The following is a 20,567-nucleotide window of genomic DNA, read 5'->3' as shown; positions in this document are numbered from 1 at the left end:
GATGTACGAAGGGCTATATAAATGCATTTGATTTGATTTTCAGTTTAATCCACCAGAGAAGACAAAACAAATAATACAACAAAAAGTATTATTACTATTATGTATCACATCCGACCATGATTGGGAGTCCCTTATGGCAGCACACAATTGTCCCAATGTTTCTCTCCCTCTAAAAACAGAAATAAAACGTTTTGGCATTTACAAAATTTTATTTTGGCCTTTATTCAGATTACAATCGCTCACTTTAGTTTTTTTGAAAACGAAATAACCTCCAAAATATCTTTATTATCAGGTTGATGGCACAGCCATATAGCCTGGCACCTACATAAAGCTGAGTGACTGTTCTTGTCTATTAATGTTCCGTATTATGTCTCCTGGGGTCATGTTTTGTGACCCCAGGAGGAGTAGTTGCTGATTTCGGCCAAGCTAATGGGGATTCTAATAAAATACCTCTCCCTCAACATCAACAAAACGAAGGAGCTGATTGTGGACTTCAGGAAACAGCAGAGGGTGCACACCCCCTTCCCCAAGATCCTCGGCGCACACATCACTCACAACCTGAAATGGTCCTCCCACACAGACAGTGTAGTGAAGAAGGCGCAATAGTGCCTCTTCAATCTCAGGAGGATGAGGAAATTTTGCTTGGCCCCTAAGACCCTCACAAACGCACCGTTGAGAGCATCCTGTCAGGCTGTATCACCGCCTGGTACGGCAACTATACCGCCCACAACCGCAAGGTTCGATGATGTTGCATAAGAAAGACATATTTCATACAGCAGGACAAAAAGAGCATCACCGTGACAATGTAAGGGGCATATTTTGTTTGTAAGTCCAATTAGAGTGATCTGTGTTTTTCTTTCGACAGCTGTGGTTTCGGAAGCATTCAAGTAAACAATGAAAGCAATTATGTTTTCTTCATATCTACTGGGCCTGAAAATAGCTAACTTTTATTTTTAATGATCTTGTTCGGGCATAAAACACTTGTTTATTGTCTGCGGTGACACTGCACCACAGAGAAATCTGACTACATACATATTTCATAAATGATGAACCCATAGTTGGGTCTCCCCAAGCGATGAGAGAACTAACTAGATGGAGTCTTCAAGTCCCCATGCGATGGCACACAAACAATGTTCAATAGAACCCATACAGCAGGGAATATACAAACGCTATATAGACAAACAATTAGTATTAAATTGGTTGTGCTTGAGATGCCTACTTAGTGAAATGTGCAAAATATCTGTCACTGAAAGTTTCCAACATGTTGCAAGTCAATACTGGAAAGGCTCACCCCACGTGTTGAAGAGGCGGGACTTCCTGCAGCTGTATACTACTTCCTGTTGACACTGCTCTGACCTGGCCACGAGGGCCATCAGTTGTTGAGGTGAGGCGCTGTAGTTAAACTTCATAATGTAGGGATTCTGTAGTGTAGAACCCTGGACCCTGACTGGATCTGTGCTGTTGTGGATCACTACTGTCCACACCTTGTTCTCTACAACACGGAGCAGATAAAAAACAGGTTTTAGTTAAGTTTTTTTGGACACTTGGCTGTAAAAAGGCACAGAGTCAGAATCTGAAAGCACAGTACTGATTATACACTGCATTTAATAAAATTGAGACATTGAGGAGTGATTTGAATATGATTATGCATGATCCTGTACCAAGCTGGGAGGTAGTTACATATTTGACAGTCCCCTTAATTACCAGTCAGTCTCGGTGAACCTCACTAGAGTGCATTGTGATTTTACAGATATGAAGTGGTCTAATGTGGCTGCTTCCCAAATAAAGGCATAAAGGGAAAAGGAAAATGCATGTAATCCAGAATGTTCTGACCTTAAATAAAGCCCCTGAATACTATAGGATGAAGATCTACGAGATATACTGAGATTGATTATCACAATACTGTTGGATTATCATCAACGGCAATCCGATTAAATACATAATTCTGTCTGTAAACCTAGATTAGTCTGACAACAAGATCCTAAAGGCCATCAGTATAAAAATGTATGTAGGGTAGAGGGCCAGGGTGGCAGCTCACCTGTCATGTTGCAGTAGACCTGTGTGGGCCCCAGTGGACCACTGCCATCTGGATCAATGGAGAAGAGGCCTGAGGAGCTGCCAGTCAGCCGGTAGGCCTCACATGATGCCTCATAGATGGCTACAGAGGAACACAGGGAAACATCATGACTCATAGATGGCTACAGAGGAACACAGGGAAACATCATGACTCATAGATGGCTACAGAGGAACACAGGGAAACATCATGCCTCATAGATGGCTACAGAGGAGCACATGTGTGAGTGGTGAATGAGAATACTATGACAAATTACTAAAATAAAATAGCTTGCAGGAACTTCAGAGTTAGATAATGGGGTGGTGTATATTCCTATCAGAGTTTGATAATGGGCGGTTAAGAGTGGTGAGCCAGTAACCGAAAGTTCGCTGGTTCGAATCCCAGAGCCTACATTAAGTCGCTCTGGATAAAAGCGGCTGCTTAATGATGTAAATGAAAGCAATGGGGTGGAGTATCAGGCTCTGATAACGAGGTGGTGTATATTCCTATCAGAGTTTGAGGGTATATATTGATAACGGGGTAGTGCATATTGATTACGGGGTGGTGCATATTGATTACGGGGTGGTGTATATTGATTACAGGGTGGTGCATATTGATTACAGGGTGGTGTATATTGATTACAGGGTGGTGTATATTGATTACAGGGTGGTGTATATTAATTACAGGGTGGTGCATATTGATTACAGGGTGGTGCATATTGATTACAGGGTGGTGTATATTAATTACAGGGTGGTGCATATTGATTACAGGGTGGTGTATATTGATTACAGGGTGGTGCATATTGATTACAGGGTGGTGCATATTGATTACAGGGTGGTGTATATTGATTACTGGTTGGTGAATATTGATTACAGGGTGGTGTATATTGATTACAGGGTGGTGCATATTGATTACAGGGTGGTGTATATTGATTACTGGTTGGTGAATATTGATTACAGGGTGGTGTATATTGATTACAGGGTGGTGCATATTGATTACAGGGTGGTGCATATTGATTATGGGGTGGTGCATATTGATTACAGGGTGGTGCATATTGATTACGTGGTGGTGCATATTGATTACAGAGTGGTGCATATTGATTACAGGGTGGTGCATATTGATTACAGGGTGGTGAATATTGATTACGGGGTGGTGCATATTGATTACAGGGTGGTGCATATTGATTACAGGGTGGTGCATATTGATTACGTGGTGGTGAATATTGATTACAGGGTGGTGCATATTGATTACGGGGTGGTGCATATTGATTACAGGGTGGTGCATATTGATTACAGGGTGGTGCATATTGATTACAGTGTGGTGCATATTTATGACAGGGTGGTGCATATTGATTACAGGGTGGTGCATATTGATTACAGGGTGGTGCATATTGATTACAGGGTGGTGCATATGGATTACAGGGGGGTGCATATTGATTACAGAGTGGTGCATATAGGTGTCAAAGAGAGAGGTTATTACCATTTCAAATGTGATGGTGGCCTAGCAATAACTACAGAGTCGCATATCTCACCAAACAATCAATGGCTAAGCACTACAACAACATATTAGATATGGAAATAGTGAGAATAAATTGTTTATTTAAATTAAACAGTGTATATTGCAGGGTCAGGGTCAATTCCATTTAAATTCAAGTCAGAAAGTATACCAAAACTTGACAAGCATTGAAGAGAATTGGAATGGGAATTTCACTTCCTGAAATGACTGAGCAGGCGGGGACTCACAGTTGTGGCAGGTGGCTCCAGTGTATCCTGTGCCAGAGCAGTCGCAGTAGAAATGGCTCCAGGACTGTGAACACTGCCCTCCATGTTCACAGAAGTTGGGCAGACATCTGGAGAGACAGGGAAGATCAGACAGTGGGAAGGAGTACAAGTAACCTAGTACCAGAGAGGCAAAGCCATGGAGACAGCGATGCTAAAACAATGTGGTTGCTCCCACTCTGACCGAACTGAACTAGCTGGAGTCAATGGTTTGATGACACTACAACATACACACTAGGGCTGCAGGTAGTCTATTGGTTAGAGTGTTGGGCCAGTAACCCGAGCTGACAAGCTAAAAATCTGTCATCTGCCACTGAGCAAGGCAGTTAACCCACTGTTCCCCGGGTTCCCGATTAAGTGGATGTTGATTATGGCAGCCTTCCGCACCTCTCTGATTCAGAGGGATTGGGTTAAATGTGGAAGACACATTTCAGTTGAAGGCATTCAGTTGTACAATTGACTAGGTATCCCCCTTTCCCACTTGACTGACAATGACAGGTGTTGTGATATCTACTTAACAACAAAACAGCTGTAATTATTCATGACAGACTAATCTCACAGGGAGCTGTTTAAAGATCAGAGCATCTGCATACAAAACTCCTTAGTGTCTGAAGATTTTACCAGACAGAATATTGAGTTTACTGTTTGGATTTTCATAACATGTTGGTTATTTTCCTTTTTGGTTGTGTCTCAAATTCAATTGAACCAGCCAAACTAATTTCAGTGTAAGGCAGGTGTTTGTGCAGGCATTAGTTTGTAAACAAAGTCACTGCATAAACATGCATGGCTAAGGTAGGTGTCAGCAACCCAACCCCCTCTCCCTGTTAACAATATGCAGAAGCATTCCCAGTGAAATGTCTGATTGGCTAATGAAAGACACTTCGATTAATAGTGCCTTCTTCATACCTCTCGAACTTCCAAAATTACTATAATTTTTTTAATAGTATTATTTAATTCAGCTTTAATTGTGAATCCTGTCCCAGGAGGAGCTCTGATTTAGTGGGGGTTGTGCATACAACACAGCCTTTTCAAATTCCATTTACCTATTTAGCTCTACAAAGGGGGTCAACTGTTCTCCGGATAATGTTCAGGTGATGGTTTAATTATTGCCTTGTTATTTTTATTCATGCACATTGAAGAGGCTTTCGTGGACCATATAATGATGCTGCTCAACTTGCAGAACTGTTTCTCCGCGATACATCGGTCAGTGAAGTTTGTGGTAAGAGTGAATGGCGAGGAACGCTCTTGTTCAACAAAATTATCAATATTCTGAGAGCTTTTTGTTTTACGTAATTAGTTTAGTCGGTGACAAAGAAATGAATTGCTTTTGTGTAATATATGTCACAAGCCAAAGTGATGGGTTGGGCATGTCTCCTAATGGCTATATTGAACAGTCAGAGGGACCCTTGGCCTCCTCTCCGAGGTGGCACATGAAAGCTGTGGTCTGCCAGTCAACCTGCACTGGCTGTTAGGGGACAATCAACCTAAACCTGGCACGGTCCTGGAGGATGACAGCTGCTCATGAATGTTTTAAAGATGAAGAATTGATGATGGAGAGAGATGGAGGCCTAGATCTGCTATGTTTTACTATTAATAAACAGGAAGAGTGTTGAGCAACATGAAGGATCAATCACTGTTTTGAAACATTCTGAAAGGGGTAAAAGGATAGAGAGAACAACTGCCAGGATGATGGAGTAATCTTGTTTGATTGTAGTGATTAGTCCATTACTGTGGAGGTTGCGCAATTATGAGTAGGTAAGCATTATTGAAAAGGTTGAAGACGGAAATGGAAGAATGTATTTGATTGTGTTGATTACTGGAACTTCACAAGCATAAACAGTGCTTAATCCTCACCACAGGAAGAGAATACAAAGTCCTTCAGAAATGGGCGCTTTAACTCTGTTTAAATCTCCAGCCTCCCCAAAACACTCCATGTGGCAGATCCTGAAATAGTGACTAAACTATTTACAGTATTGTTTTGCAAGTAGACATCAGATTATTCATGTGGTGCTTGCTGTAACTAACGTATTGGGTCCTAGTTGCCACATACTGTATTTGATAGATACAGTTGAAGTCGGAGGTTTACACACACCTTAGCCAAATACATTTAAATTCAGTTTCCAAAAACCTGACATTTAATCCAACTAAAAATACCCTGTCTCAGGTCAGTTATTTTAAGAATGTGAAATGTCAGAATAATAGTAGAGAGAATTGTTTATTTCAGCTTTTATTTCATTCCCCACATTCCCAGTGGGTCAGAAGTTTACATACACTCAATTAGTATTTGGTAGCGTTGCCTTTAAACTGTTTAACTTGGGTCAAACATTTTGGGTAGCCTTCCACAAGCTTCCCACAATAAATTGGGTGAATTGAAGGCCGAGTTGCTGGCACACGCTTTTTCAGTTCTGCCCAAACATTTTCTATAGGATTGAGGTCAAAGCTTTGTGATGGCCACTCCAATACCTTGACTTTGTTGTCAAGTTATTGCAACATTGTCACATCACTTCAAAATTCAAATACTGTATGCAGTAATTCACTGGTCATCCTAAAAGCCAACACTTCCTTTGGCCGCCTTTCCTTCCAGTTCTCTGCTGCCAATGACTGGAACAAACTGCAAAAATCACTGAAGCTGGAGACTTATATCTCCCTCTCTAACTTCAAGCATCAGCTGTCAGAGCAGCTTACCGATCACTGTACCTGTACACAGCCAATCTGTAAATAGCACACCCAACTACCTCATCCCCATATTGTTATTCATCTTCTTGCTCTTTTGCACCCCAGTATCTCTACTTGCACATCCTCATCTGCACACTATCACTCCAGTGTTAATGCTAAATTGTAATTATTTTGCCTCTATGGCCTGTTTATTGCCTTACCTCCCTACATTTGCACACATGGTGCATAGATTTTTTTCTATTGTGTTATTGACTGTACGTTTGTTTGTGTGTAACTCTGTTGTGGTTTTTGTCGCACTGCTTTGCTTTATCTTGGCCAGGTCGCAGTTGTAAATAAGAACTTGTTCTCATCTGGCCTACCAGGTTAAATAAAGTTGGATTTGTATTTTTATTTAAAAAGGTGATACCTGTCATGGATGCCACATGTGTCAAACTGCAGCTCCTTGTAGTCTCCTAGTCGTCCTTGGTGCACCAGGTTCAGGTCCATGGGCTGGCTGTTGATGGAGAAGAGACGCATGCACCCCTGGAACGCCAATGTGGGGTTCTCACAGTACGAGTCACTGGAGGACGAGGAGGGACAGCCTAATGGAACACACAGCAGAGGGATGTTTACGTAACCAAACATCTGCCAAATCAGCTTCTACTGTAATAATGCAACAAAAGAGGCTTACACAAATATGTTAAGATGCTAAGAGGGTGGTGTGCTGACTGATTTACTGACTGGAGGCATACAAGTAGAAATGACGAAAATGGAAATGATTTAAACAGTACATGCACATTAATATAGTTTTTTTCATCTTCAGTGTGACAATCCTGTACAGTGTTTTAATCTCCGTTATGGCTGAGAGAGAAGTCCCCCCCAAGAAAAGAGAGCAACTTTAAACCTGTCAAGACATGCCACTATGCAAGTTGAAGCTTTTTAAAAGCAGCTTAATAAAACACCAGCTATCAGAAGATTTTAGATTCACATGTTCTGGGAAGCTAAAGTTTGTACAGGGATGTATTACGTCAATCTCTGCCTACAAGGCAATGTCAACTCCACTAAGGGACTGAAGTGATGATGACAAAGAGTGAGACTTCGTAGGTATCACAGTCCACAGATGTATCAAGTCATACCCAAGCATATTTGAAAATGTAACTTTTAGTCATACTACCTGTCCTCTTACCTCCGAAGTAGAGGCTGTCTCCTGCCTCCATGTGGTCTCCCAGCTCCATAGTTGAGGACGGCTCATTGTCCAGAGTCATGGTGACCTGGAGACCTCGGGAGCTGAGACTCGCAGAGTGCCACAGTCCATCATTCACTCTGTGACCTGTTGACACATGGGGTCAGTTATGAGATAAACAGTTTATAAAGACATGATCAATCTCTGCATATGACTGAGGTTTTACAATAGTAACTACACTGTTACAAAAGCATTTTAAGAAAACAATTTTAGAGTACATTTTTATATTTAGATTTCTAATCTTGTTTGTCTGCAACAAAGCTCTGCATTCAATCTGTTGCTGGTGTTGACTTTATGGCTCTCCCTACACGCTACACACACATTTAATATCGTTTCCCCCCACACTATCAAATAAACAAAGGATCACCCACAACCCCCAGTCTGTTGTGTTTGTGGTTCCATTTTGAGAAGGAACCAATGGAAAAACCTCAGAGGTATAATCTTTGCTTTTTGATTTAATTAAACTCAGGCTTTTACAGTGAAGGGCATCCAAGCTGTGTGTCTACAATCCCCTCTGTGCTTGCCATCTGTCTGCAGTGTTAGAGTGAAGTTGCAGGCTAAGAGAATTACCATGGAACGCGATTAAATGAGCTATATTTCAAGCAGTAAATAGTTTGAAACAAACAAACAAAAAGCACACCTGGTGCAAACGTTGACTGAAAAGCCTCTGACATGCAATAGATTGGAGGATGACCTCAGCGTGTTCTTTCTGATCACATCTGGATTACGTTGCAGTGATTGAGATCAGTCCAAAATGACACAAACCTAACTATGTCTGTCTGCATGGAGGGATTCTGTGTTTTGGGATTTAGTTATTTCTACAGGATTAGCGAGACAGAGCATATTTCATTTCCCCATGGTGGGAAATGGACAAAACCAAATGCTTCTCATTGTGTGTGAACTCAGAAGAGATAAGCACAGAGCCAGCTGAATGGATTCTCTCTTATAATCTTTCCTCATAATCTTTACTATCACTATCAGACTATTTATGTGGAAAACCACAAACATTCAGAGTCACAAATGCCTTCTCTGCAATAATAAAATGGGTTTCTCATTGTCTGCCTGCTTCACTGGAACAAAAAGCCTTTTATACTCTGAGTCCCCATAGACAGAACCACTGATTCCAGCATAGAGTGGGTCTGGGTCAGCTAGACTCGAGGCTGTTGGCCCTCACCGGTGGAGACCTCTTCTTTCTGCTGGGCTGACATGTGGTGGGTCAGGCGCAGCCGACTGTTGCTGATCTGCAGCTCCAGTCGCTGGGGCTCCAGGGCCAGCCGGGTGGAGAGCAGTAGCCCATCTGGGTTCCACGTTCTGAACTGGAAACGCACAGCGAAGCCCCCCGAAGCAGACAGCGTGGCCGGGAGCGACAGGAAGCTGCTGCTGGAGCTCAGGAAGGTAGTGGACACCAGCTGAGGCTCAGAGCACGAGAAGGTCACATTGCCCTGGTGACACAAATGGAACACAGTCTTACAGTCACCTTGCCCTGATTCATATCAACTCTCAATATTTCAGGGTTAATTAAACAATTATGCCAACTCTGTAAGTGTAGTGCTGCTATTAATTACTACAAACACTCCCTCCCTTTCTAGAAAGGAGAGAGAGACGGAGAAAGAGACAAAGACAAGTAAAGTATTGAGAGAGATAAATAGACGGAGAGAAAGAGTATGAGGGGAATAATACAGAAAGAGATAGAGTGGGAGAGAGGGAGAACGAGGGAACGAGAGAGACAAAATTAACTCTACAGGGAGCAGGGTTAAATGTCACTACCAGCCCCACTGTGACTCCTAGGGACAGGAAGAGCCAGTACAGAGGACATGAGTTCCTGTACACAGGAAAAGGTCAGAGCAGTGTGGGGATGAACACATCATTGATCGCGGTGACATGGAATGGCAGCAACTACACCTTTCACAGGGACTCTTCCATCAACTCCACCAAACTTGATTTCAGAGTGATTATGTTTCAATAGGCTGACACTGAGTCAGTCACAGGATTATTGTGTTCAGGAATCATTGATAACTTTAGTTCTATTTCAGTGTTAGTGGATTTATTGTTAGAGGAAAGGTGAGATTTATTTGTGTTTGGGGCTCTAACAGCATTGAGCCAGAAGGTTACTTAAAGTTAATATCCCTTGAAGATGTCATTTAGGGTCTGCACTAGACCCTGACATATACCTTATATAATGCAATCTACCTCTATCCTACTAATGATACTTCTATGCTGAATGGATCACTGGTTACAGCTCCTGCTCCTCCTCATCACTGAGCCCGGTGTTCTTTTCCAAAACAAGAACATAGAACACTGTTTTCTCAGCTAAGAGTGGTTCTCGCCATGCACTCTGTAAGTCCCTGCTTCCCTATCTGCAATCTGACGGTTTATTACTCAACAAATGTTATGGTCCTTTGGCTCTCTAAGGTTATGTGTTGTTAACCTCCACTTCTAACAAAATGGAGCATTATCACATACATAAGTGAATATATTGGTAATGCAGTGTAAAATAAACTTGGGCCTTGGCCTATTCATTAAAAATGAATAGTTGAAAAGCTCTTACCACGCTGTAGATCTGAGGCTTGCGTCGCTTGGCTAGGTCGATGATGTTGATCCCATTGTAGTAGAGGTTCTCAATGCAGCCATGGAAGTTCTTCCTCAGGAAGGTACCAGGCTTACCTGGCAGTGGGATGCCCCCAAAGCTGAGCTATGATGAGGACAGAGGGTGAAGTATAGACATGTTAGAACGAAAAAGAAGAAAAGTCCCTTGAGTGTTAGGTGTCACGTTGAAAAGAGATTCTAAAGAGACATACCAAGGGCTCTATTTTCGTTAAAGGGGTACTAGCGTCAAGCGCACGCTAGTTTGTAATTTCATCATGTAAAAACTGCCACGCTGGCATTTTCCAGCCCTAACGCCAGGTTCGGCCATTTATATCAGCTCGCTTGCGCTCAGATGACGGGGTGGAAATATTTGAAGTGTTCCCTTAAAACATGATCCAAAGTGCTAATTTCAGGCAGTGCTGAGAGGGATATTTAAGAGCGGTAACGCAGTTGAGCTGGTTGAGGCATGGCGTGGGAGCCTGCCGAGCCAACCGAGGCTTGTGAGCCTCTCGAGCCAGCTGAGGATTGCTTCGGCAGCGGCACCCGGACCCAACATCACCAAAAAAACAAAACAATAGTAGTGTCTGCATTCTATAACGGTTCCGTAACCACAGATGCTGGGGGACGGGAAACAAGTACAGGGTGAGGATTTAATATTAAATAAACATGAAACTAAACAAGACCAGCGTCTGGACAAGAGAAACAAAACAACATCAATGCAGACACAAAAATTAAACTGAGGAAGTGACAGATATAGGGAGGCAATCAATGACGTGATGGAGTCCAGATGAGTCGGATGAAGCGCTGGTGTGCGTAACGATGGTGACAGGTGTGCGTAATGATGAGCAGCCTGGCGACATTGAGCGCCAGAAAGGGGGAGCGGGAACAGACGTGACAAGCACAGCCTTCCCTCCTCTCAATTAAGGCTTTTTTTTGTCTGCCCAATGCAATCGTGAAGTAGTCAATAAAGGGTTTGGCTCCTGAGGCCGCTTGGAAATAAATCTTAATCACCAAAGCAGGCCCACATTATTTCAAACATGCAGGTCCCGATTTGGATGAGTGTAGTCTGCGTTGTGTTAATAGTATATGCCAACGGGGAGAAATGATGGTGCGTGTAACTGTGATCAAGCCTATATAAAACAAGATCTTGTTTCATTTTGTTTAGAATTTGATTAGAATTATTTGTTGTCTTTTTAGGCCTTATCAAAAATGAATTGAATCTTGCTTATTGACAATCTTTGGTATGCCTATGCTCGGCCATAATGCAATTTACACTAAGCCTAGCCCCCATATCAGCATGAACGCTATTGAAGCCTTGCAAATACTTAGAATAATGTGGACTGCAAATGGGTTCAAGTTAACCTATTTAGCAAAGATGGGATAGGTCTACATTTTGTTATTTCATTTCTGTAAACCATTTAACAAACTATAACCGATTAACATTGGAATTGGAGTTGACTCCAAGACAATACATAAAAAAAACAGAAGAAACCACATATTTTGCCATCTAGCACATTCTGATTGGCCGGTAAGGGGCCAAGTCTCCACACAAGCACAACTTGCTTATTCATCAAAACCCAGCACTTTCACGTCAACGCCAGAAAGAAAGCAGATAATTGTGATAGTGAAAATTTAAAAATATCTGACACACTTCCGAAGCTATAGTGCTACTGTCAAGCGTTTTGATTTACCATTGCGTTAGGTTTGTTAAAACAGAACCCCAAGTATTATTCTTAATCTTACCATGGCATAAGTTTAAAGTGTTTTTCTGACTGGGTGCTGGTGGTGTAATCTTTTCAGACCTACTGTAAAGGAATATTCTGGATGTTTGGATAGACACACCTCATAGTCCACCTCCAGGGAGTCTCCTTCCCCCTTGGTCCTGAAGTGCTGTGTGTGGGTGTCCACGGTGAGGTTGACCTGCTTGTTGAAGCGCTCGATGAGGACAGAGTGCCAGTGCTGGTCGTCCAGAAGACTGCTGAGAGTGACCGCAACACGCCCACTGCTGAACCGCAGCCTTGTGTCATCTGAAGACAGAGAACAGACAGAGAGCAAGATAATATGGTTACTTTGATATAGATCATAAAACAGTCCAGTATATTGAGGAAAGAAGAGGTCTGAAAGAATGTGTTCACAAGACATTCCCAAAACGGAGTACTAGAACAGTCTTCCCCAGACTCAGCTGTTCATAATGTGGATCTTTATTGTTGTTAACATTAATCATTATACAGTTGCCATAGGGACCATTTGATTTGATTTGTATTGAAAGAAGAGGTTCTCTCATAGGAAGTGCAGACAAGACAGTCATTTAAGAATCCTCTTTCCCAGCTCAACTGCTCCCAATGTGGATCCTTAACAGTCTGAGTCTATCTTGTAAATGGAGCTCAGCAGCAGTGGTAACTGGAATGGTATCAGAACACAAACATCCAGTTACCCTCCCAGACTGCTTTTAAATGGTTCAAATTACTATTTTATCTGCAGTCCAAGTCCCTTGTGTCCTATTACCAATGATCTCTAACCTCTAAACCCTGAGTTATGTGAGCCAAGTTGAGGTAGAGGGCCAACCTGCCCTGGTGTGACTAGCTCACCCAGGTTCAAATCAAATCAAATCAAATTTATTTATATAGCCCTTCGTACATCAGCTGATATCTCAAAGTGCTGTACAGAAACCCAGCCTAAAACCCCAAACAGCAAGCAATGCAGGTGTAGAAGCACGGTGGCTAGGAAAAACTCCCTAAAAAGGCCAAAACCTAGGAAGAAACCTAGAGAGGAACCAGGCTATGTGGGGTGGCCAGTCCTCTTCTGGCTGTGCCGAGTGGAGATTATAACAGAACATGGCCAAGATGTTCAAATCTTCATAAATGACCAGCATGGTCCAATAATAATAAGGCAGAACAGTTGAAACTGGAGCAGCAGCACAGCCAGGTGGACTGGTTGACAGCAAGGAGTCATCATGTCAGGTAGTGACTAACTCACCCAGGTTTAGGTAGAGGGCCAGCCTGCCCCGGTGTGACTAACTCACCCAGGTTGAGGTAGAGGGCCAGCCTGCCCCGGTGTGACTAACTCACCCAGGTTGAGGTAGAGGGCCAGCCTGCCCCGGTGTGACTAACTCACCCAGGTTGAGGTAGAGGGCCAGCCTGCCCCGGTGTGACTAACTCACCCAGGTTGAGGTAGAGGGCCAACCTGCCCTGGTGTGATTAACTCACCCAGGTTGAGGTAAAGGGCCAGCCTGCCCCGGTGTGACTAACTCACCCAGGTTGAGGGCCAGCATGTCCCGGTGTGACTAACTCACCCAGGTTGAGGTAGAGGGCCAGCCTGCCCCGGTGTGACTAACTCACCCAGGTTGAGGTAGAGGGCCAGCCTGCCCCGGTGTGACTAACTCACCCAGGTTGAGGTAGAGGGCCAGCCTGCCCCGGTGTGACTAACTCACCCAGGTTGAGGTAGAGGGCCAGCATGTCCCGGTGTGACTAACTCACCCAGGTTTAGGTAGAGGGCCAGCATGTCCCGGTGTGACTAACTCACCCAGGTTGAGGTAGAGGGCCAGCCTGCCCCGGTGTGACTAGCTCACCCAGGTTGAGGGCCAGCATGTCCCGGTGTGACTAACTCACCCAGGTTTAGGTAGAGGGCCAGCCTGCTCCGGTGTGACTAACTCACCCAGGTTTAGGTAGAGGGCCAGCCTGCCCCGGTGTGACTAACTCACCCAGGTTGAGGTAGAGGGCCAGCCTGCCCCGGTGCAGCTCCAGTGTGATGTAGTCGCCCCTCTGACCCTCTCCATGGAGCAGCACCCCCTCAGCCTGGCGGCTCTTGAAGCTCAGCGAGATCACATCCTTCACCGTGCTCATGGACTTCTGGTTAAACCGGTAGAGCAGCGAGCTTCTGCCATCAAAGTCTGCCACATACGATTCTAGGGGATTGAGAGAAGATCAAAGAATCATCGTGTTTTCGAAAATTGCCCCAACGATAACTCTCTCTGTCACATCTGAGCTGTGAGTTTTCTGTTGCCACTAATTTTGAGGGGAATTCAAGTGGCAAGTCCCATTTCTTTGAACAGTATTACATTTTCACCGCAACTTTTGATTGGAAGTACATGTCAAACTTGCAATTTTTTTGACATACTTTTTATCACAATTCTCTAGCTCTGTCTAATAGATTCTCTAACACTGTGTCTCTGCTCAGTGCTCAGTTCATGTGGATGGGCCTGAACCAAAGACATAATGTAGTAAGTTACAGCAGCAGGGGAAACGTTGAATTCCTGTTTTTTAAAGCCTGGATACATTATATTTTCTGATGGGATTCAGTTTGTGTAAGTAAAGCTGTCTGAGTAAATAATGCAATCTCTAACATGCACCTGCTATTCCAATGCAGAACAGAAGAAGGGTGATGTGCCTAGAGAAACAAGGGAAGCTATGAGTAGAAGACATGTTTGGGCAAGCTGTTCAAAAAAGGGTTGCTTTACATTGTATCATATACATGACAATGCAAATAGCGTTTGGAACTATCACTTATTTAAAGAATGTCTAACACATTCATGAACACACAAACAACATGCTAGAATTCCCCTAGCTTTTTCAAATGGTTTACTCAATCTAATGAGACAGTATTGTGTTTCAGTGGAAGTCACCGTGGGATAAAGAAGGTTAGGATTCATTTAAACTCCAAGGATTTTACCCATATGAATATACCCACATATGAAAAGTTAATAACTTAGCTGGTATGAGATTATTATACAGGTGAAGTCAGAAGTTTACATACACTTAGGTTGGAGTCATTAATACTTGTTTTTCAACCACTCCACAAATGTCTTGTTGACTTCTGAAGGTAATTGGTTGCACCAGATCTTATTGAGGGCCTTCATAGCAAAGGTGATGAATACTAATGTACACACCACATTTCAGTTTCATATTTTAAAAAAAAAGTTATTTTTATTCTCATTTCACTTCACCAATGTTGACTATTTTGTATATGTCCATTACATCTAATCCAAAGAAAAATCTATTTAAATTACAGGTTGTAATGCAACAAAATAGGAAAAACGCCAAGGGGGTGAATACTTTTGCAATGAACTGTATGTATGTATGTATGTATGTATGTATGTATGTATGTATGTATGTATGTATGTATGTATGTATGTATGTATGTATGTATGTATCAATGTGACATTTAGATAGTTATCACTATTAGTTATTTATTGTGTAGGGTGCTATCCTACTTGAAATAAAAGTATGTGAGAGAAAAAAATGGCCACGTGAGCTACCACAGACGACACGGCCGTGATACACAAATAGGAAGAACCCTCAGGTTGGCAGCCACGTCGATACAACACTGACCTATCAACTCGTCGTGCAACCCAATCAGCCATGCCAAACCGTCTTGAGAGGCAACAAATCTCCCCAAATAGCTGATTCGCTTTTCATACATCCACTCCTTTCGACACACCTACTCGCCCATACTCCTCCATCTATATTGGGCTGCAGTGACCCATACTCCTCCATCTATATTGGGCTGCAGTGACCCATACTCCTCCATCTATATTGGGCTGCAGTGACCCATACTCCTCCATCTATAATGGGCTGCAGTGACCCATACTCCGCCATCTATATGGGGCTGCAGTGACCCATACTCAGCCATCTATATGGGGCTGCAGTGACCCATACTCCGCCATCTATATGGGGCTGCAGTGACCCATACTCCGCCATCTATATTGGGCTGCAGTGACCCATACTCCTCCATCTATATTGGGCTGCAGTGACCCATACTCCTCCATCTATATTGTGCTGCAGTGACCCATACTCCTCCATCTATATTGGGCTGCAGTGACCCATACTCCTCCATCTATATTGGGCTGCAGTGACCCATACTCCTCCATCTATATTGGGCTGCAGTGACCCATACTCCTCCATCTATATTGGGCTGCAGTGACCCATACTCCTCCATCTATATTGGGCTGCAGTGACCCATACTCCTCCATCTATATTGGGCTGCAGTAACCCATACTCCGCCATCTATATTGGGCTGCAGTGACCCGTACTCCACCATCTATATTGGGTGGCAGTGACCCATACTCCACCATCTATATTGGGCTGCAGTGACCCATACTCCGCCATCTATATTGTGCTGCAGTGACCCATACTCCGCCATCTATATTGTGCTGCAGTGACCCATACACCGCCATCTATATTGGGCTGCAGTGACCCATACTCCTCCATCTATATTGGGCTGCAGTGACCCATACTCCACCATCTATATTGGGCTGCAGTGACCCATACTCCTCCATCTATATTGGGCTGCAGTGACCCATACTCCTCCATCTATATTGGGCTGCAGTGACCCGTACTCCGCCATCTATATTGGGCTGCAGTGACCCGTACTCCACCATCTATATTGGGTGGCAGTGACCCATACTCCACCATCTATATTGGGCTGCAGTGACCCATACTCCGCCATCTATATTGTGCTGCAGTGAACCATACTCCGCCATCTATATTGGGCTGCAGTGACCCGTACTCCGCCATCTATATTGGGCTGCAGTGACCCATACTCCACCATCTATATTGGGCTGCAGTGACCCATACTCCAGCATCTATATTGGGCTGCAGTGAACCATACTCCGCCATCTATATTGGGCTGCAGTGACCGATACTCCGCCATCTATATTGGGCTGCAGTGACCCATACTCCTCCATCTATATTGGGCTGCAGTGACACATACTCCTCCATCTATATTGGGCTGCAGTGACCCATACTCCGCCATCTATATGGGGCTGCAGTGACCCATACTCCGTCATCTATATTGGGCTGCAGTGACCCATACTCCGCCATCTATATTGGGCTGCAGTGACCCATACTCCGCCATCTATATTGGGCTGCAGTGACCCATACTCCACCATCTATTTTGGGCTGCAGTGACCCATACTCCGACATCTATATTGGGCTGCAGTGACCCATACTCCGCTATCTATATTTGGCTGCAGTGACCCATACTCCGCCATCTATATTAGGCTGCAGTGACCCATACTCCGACATCTATATTGGGCTGCAGTGACCCATACTCCGCTATCTATATTGGGCTGCAGTGACCCATACTCCTCCATCTATATTGGGCTGCGGTGACCCATACTCCGCCATCTATATTTTTGCTGCAGTGACCCATACTCCGCCATCTATATTAGGCTGCAGTGACCCATACTCCGACATCTATATTGGGCTGCAGTGACCCATACTCCGCTATCTATATTGGGCTGCAGTGACCCATACTCCTCCATCTATATTGGGCTGCGGTGACCCATACTCCGCTATCGATATTGGGCTGCAGTGACCCATACTCCTCCATCTATATTGGGCTGCGGTGACCCATACTCCGCCATCTATATTTGGCTGCAGTGACCCATACTCCGCCATCTATATTAGGCTGCAGTGACCCATACTCCGACATCTATATTGGGCTGCAGTGACCCATACTCCGCTATCTATATTGGGCTGCAGTGACCCATACTCCTCCATCTATATTGGGCTGCGGTGACCCATACTCCGCCATCACCACCTCAAGCTGAACCTCGGCAAGACGGAGCTGCTCTTCCTCCCGGGGAAGGACTGGGCTGACCCATACTCCGCTATCCATGATCTGCCAACACGGTTGACAACTCCACTGTGTCTCCTCCCAGAGGCTAAGAACCAGTGATCCTGGGCAACACCCTCCATCTATATTGGGCTCAAGGCGGTGGCCATACTCCGTAGGTTCATGCTCTACAACATCCGCAGATACCCTGCCTCACACAGGGGCTGCAGGTCCTAATCCAGGCACTTGTCATCTCCCCGTCTGGATTACTGCAACTCGCTGTTGGCTGGGCTCCTGCCTGTGCCATTAAACCCCTACAACTCATCCAGAACGCCCATCTGGTATTCAACCTTCCAGTCTCTCACGTCACCCATCCTCCGCCATCTCTTCACTGGCTCCAGTGAACCCATCCGCTACAAGACCATGGTCTTATTGGGCTGTGAGGGAACGGCACCTCAGTACCTCCAGGCTCTGATCAGGCCCTACACCCAAACAAGGGCACTGCAGTCATCCACCTCTGGCCTGCTCGCCTCCCTACCACTGAGGCTCAGCCCAGTCAAAACCATACTCCCCCAATGGTGGAACAAACTCCCTCACGACGCCAGGACAGCGGAGTCAATCACCACCTTCCGGAGACACCTGAAACCCCACCTCTTTAAGGAATCTAGGATAGGATAAAGTAATCCTTCTCACCCATCCCTTAAAAGATTTAGATGCACTATTGTAAAGTGGCATCTCCACTGGATGTCATAAGGTGAATGCACCATTGGGCTGCAGTGAATTTGTAAGTCGCTCTGGATAAGAGCGTCATCTAAATGACTGCAATGAAATGATGTAATTGGGCTGTATCTCCTCCATCTATTGGGCTGCAGTGACCCATACTCCGCCATCTATATTGGGCTGCAGTGACCCATACTCCGCCATCTATATTGGGCTGCAGTGACCCATACTCCGCCATCTATATTGGGCTGCAGTGACCCATACTCCGCCATCTATATTGGGCTGCAGTGACCCATACTCCGCCATCTATATTGGGCTGCAGTGACCCATACTCCGCCATCTATATTGGGCTGCAGTGACCCATACTCCGCCATCTATATTGGGCTGCAGTGTGCCATCTATATTGGGCTGCAGTGACCCATACTCCGCCATCTATATTGGGCTGCAGTGACCCATACTCCGCCATCTATATTGGGCTGCAGTGACCCATACTCCGCCATCTATATTGGGCTGCAGTGACCCATACTCCCATCTATATTGGGCTGCAGTGACCCATACTCCGCCATCTATATTGGGCTGCAGTGACCCATACTCCGCCATCTATATTGGGCTGCAGTGACCCATACTCCGCCATCTATATTGGGCTGCAGTGACCCATACTCCACCATCTATATTGGGCTGCAGTGACCATATACTCCGCCATCTATATTGGGCTGCAGTGACCCATACTCCGCCATCTATATTGGGCTGCAGTGACCCATACTCCGCCATCTATATTGGGCTGCAGTGACCCATACTCCGCCATCTATATTGGGCTGCAGTGACCCATACTCCGCCATCTATATTGGGCTGCAGTGACCATACTCCACCATCTATATTGGGCTGCAGTGACCCATACTCCGCCATCTATATTGGGCTGCAGTGACCCATACTCCTCCATCTATATTGGGCTGCAGTGACCCATACTCCGCCATCTATATTGGGCTGCAGTGACCCATACTCCGCCATCTATATTGGGCTGCAGTGACCCATACTCCTCCATCTATATTGGGCTGCAGTGACCCATACTCCGCCATCTATATTGGGCTGCAGTGACCCATACTCCGCCATCTATATTGGGCTGCAGTGACCCATACTCCGCCATCTATATTGGGCTGCAGTGACCCATACTCCGCCATCTATATTGGGCTGCAGTGACCCATACTCCACCATCTATATTGGGCTGCAGTGACCCATACTCCGCCATCTATATTGGGCTGCAGTGACCCATACTCCGCCATCTATATTGGGCTGCAGTGACCCATACTCCGCCATCTATATTGGGCTGCAGTGACCCATACTCCTCCATCTATATTGGGCTGCAGTGACCCATACTCCGCCATCTATATTGGGCTGCAGTGACCCATACTCCACCATCTATATTGGGCTGCAGTGACCCATACTCCTCCATCTATATTGGGCTGCAGTGACCCATACTCCGCCATCTATATTTGGCTGCAGTGACCCATACTCCGCCATCTATATTGGGCTGCAGTGACCCATACTCCGCCATCTATATTGGGCTGCAGTCATACTCCGCCATCTATATTGGGCTGCAGTGAACCATATTCCACCATCTGCAGTGACCCATACTCCGCCATCTATATTGGGCTGCAGTGACCCATACTCCGCCATCTATATTGGGCTGCAGTGACCCATACTCCGCCATCTATATTGGGCTGCAGTGACCCATACTCCGCCATCTATATTGGGCTGCAGTGACCCATACTCCTCCATCTATATTGGGCTGCAGTGACCCATACTCCGCCATCTATATTGGGCTGCAGTGACCCATACTCCACCATCTATATTGGGCTGCAGTGACCCATACTCCGCCATCTATATTGGGCTGCAGTGACCCATACTCCACCATCTATATTGGGCTGCAGTGACCCATACTCCGCCATCTATATTGGGCTGCAGTGACCCATACTCCACC

The 20,567-nt window shown here is 45.0% G+C and overlaps 1 protein-coding gene across 1 annotated transcript in view; it reads right to left on the bottom strand.

Moving 5' to 3' along the window:
* LOC115130412 (contactin-associated protein-like 5) overlaps nucleotides 1–20,567 on the bottom strand; it is a 186,953-nt gene that overhangs the window by 28,966 nt on the left and 137,420 nt on the right. Inside the window, exons 5-13 of the mRNA XM_065019166.1 lie at nucleotides 14,016–14,219; nucleotides 12,158–12,342; nucleotides 10,278–10,421; nucleotides 8,904–9,171; nucleotides 7,673–7,816; nucleotides 6,914–7,088; nucleotides 3,796–3,902; nucleotides 2,039–2,158; nucleotides 1,292–1,492 (exon numbers count right to left, since the gene is read on the bottom strand). Coding sequence (XP_064875238.1) covers nucleotides 1,292–1,492; nucleotides 2,039–2,158; nucleotides 3,796–3,902; nucleotides 6,914–7,088; nucleotides 7,673–7,816; nucleotides 8,904–9,171; nucleotides 10,278–10,421; nucleotides 12,158–12,342; nucleotides 14,016–14,219 — 1,548 coding nt within the window. The remainder of the gene's footprint in view (nucleotides 1–1,291; nucleotides 1,493–2,038; nucleotides 2,159–3,795; nucleotides 3,903–6,913; nucleotides 7,089–7,672; nucleotides 7,817–8,903; nucleotides 9,172–10,277; nucleotides 10,422–12,157; nucleotides 12,343–14,015; nucleotides 14,220–20,567) is intronic.

Source organism: Oncorhynchus nerka, linkage group LG1, assembly GCF_034236695.1.
Source record: "Oncorhynchus nerka isolate Pitt River linkage group LG1, Oner_Uvic_2.0, whole genome shotgun sequence".
In the NCBI taxonomy this organism is placed as follows: domain Eukaryota; kingdom Metazoa; phylum Chordata; class Actinopteri; order Salmoniformes; family Salmonidae; genus Oncorhynchus; species Oncorhynchus nerka.
The sequence above is the reverse complement of the archived record's forward strand: the minus strand, read 5'-3'. Positions and strand labels throughout refer to the sequence as shown.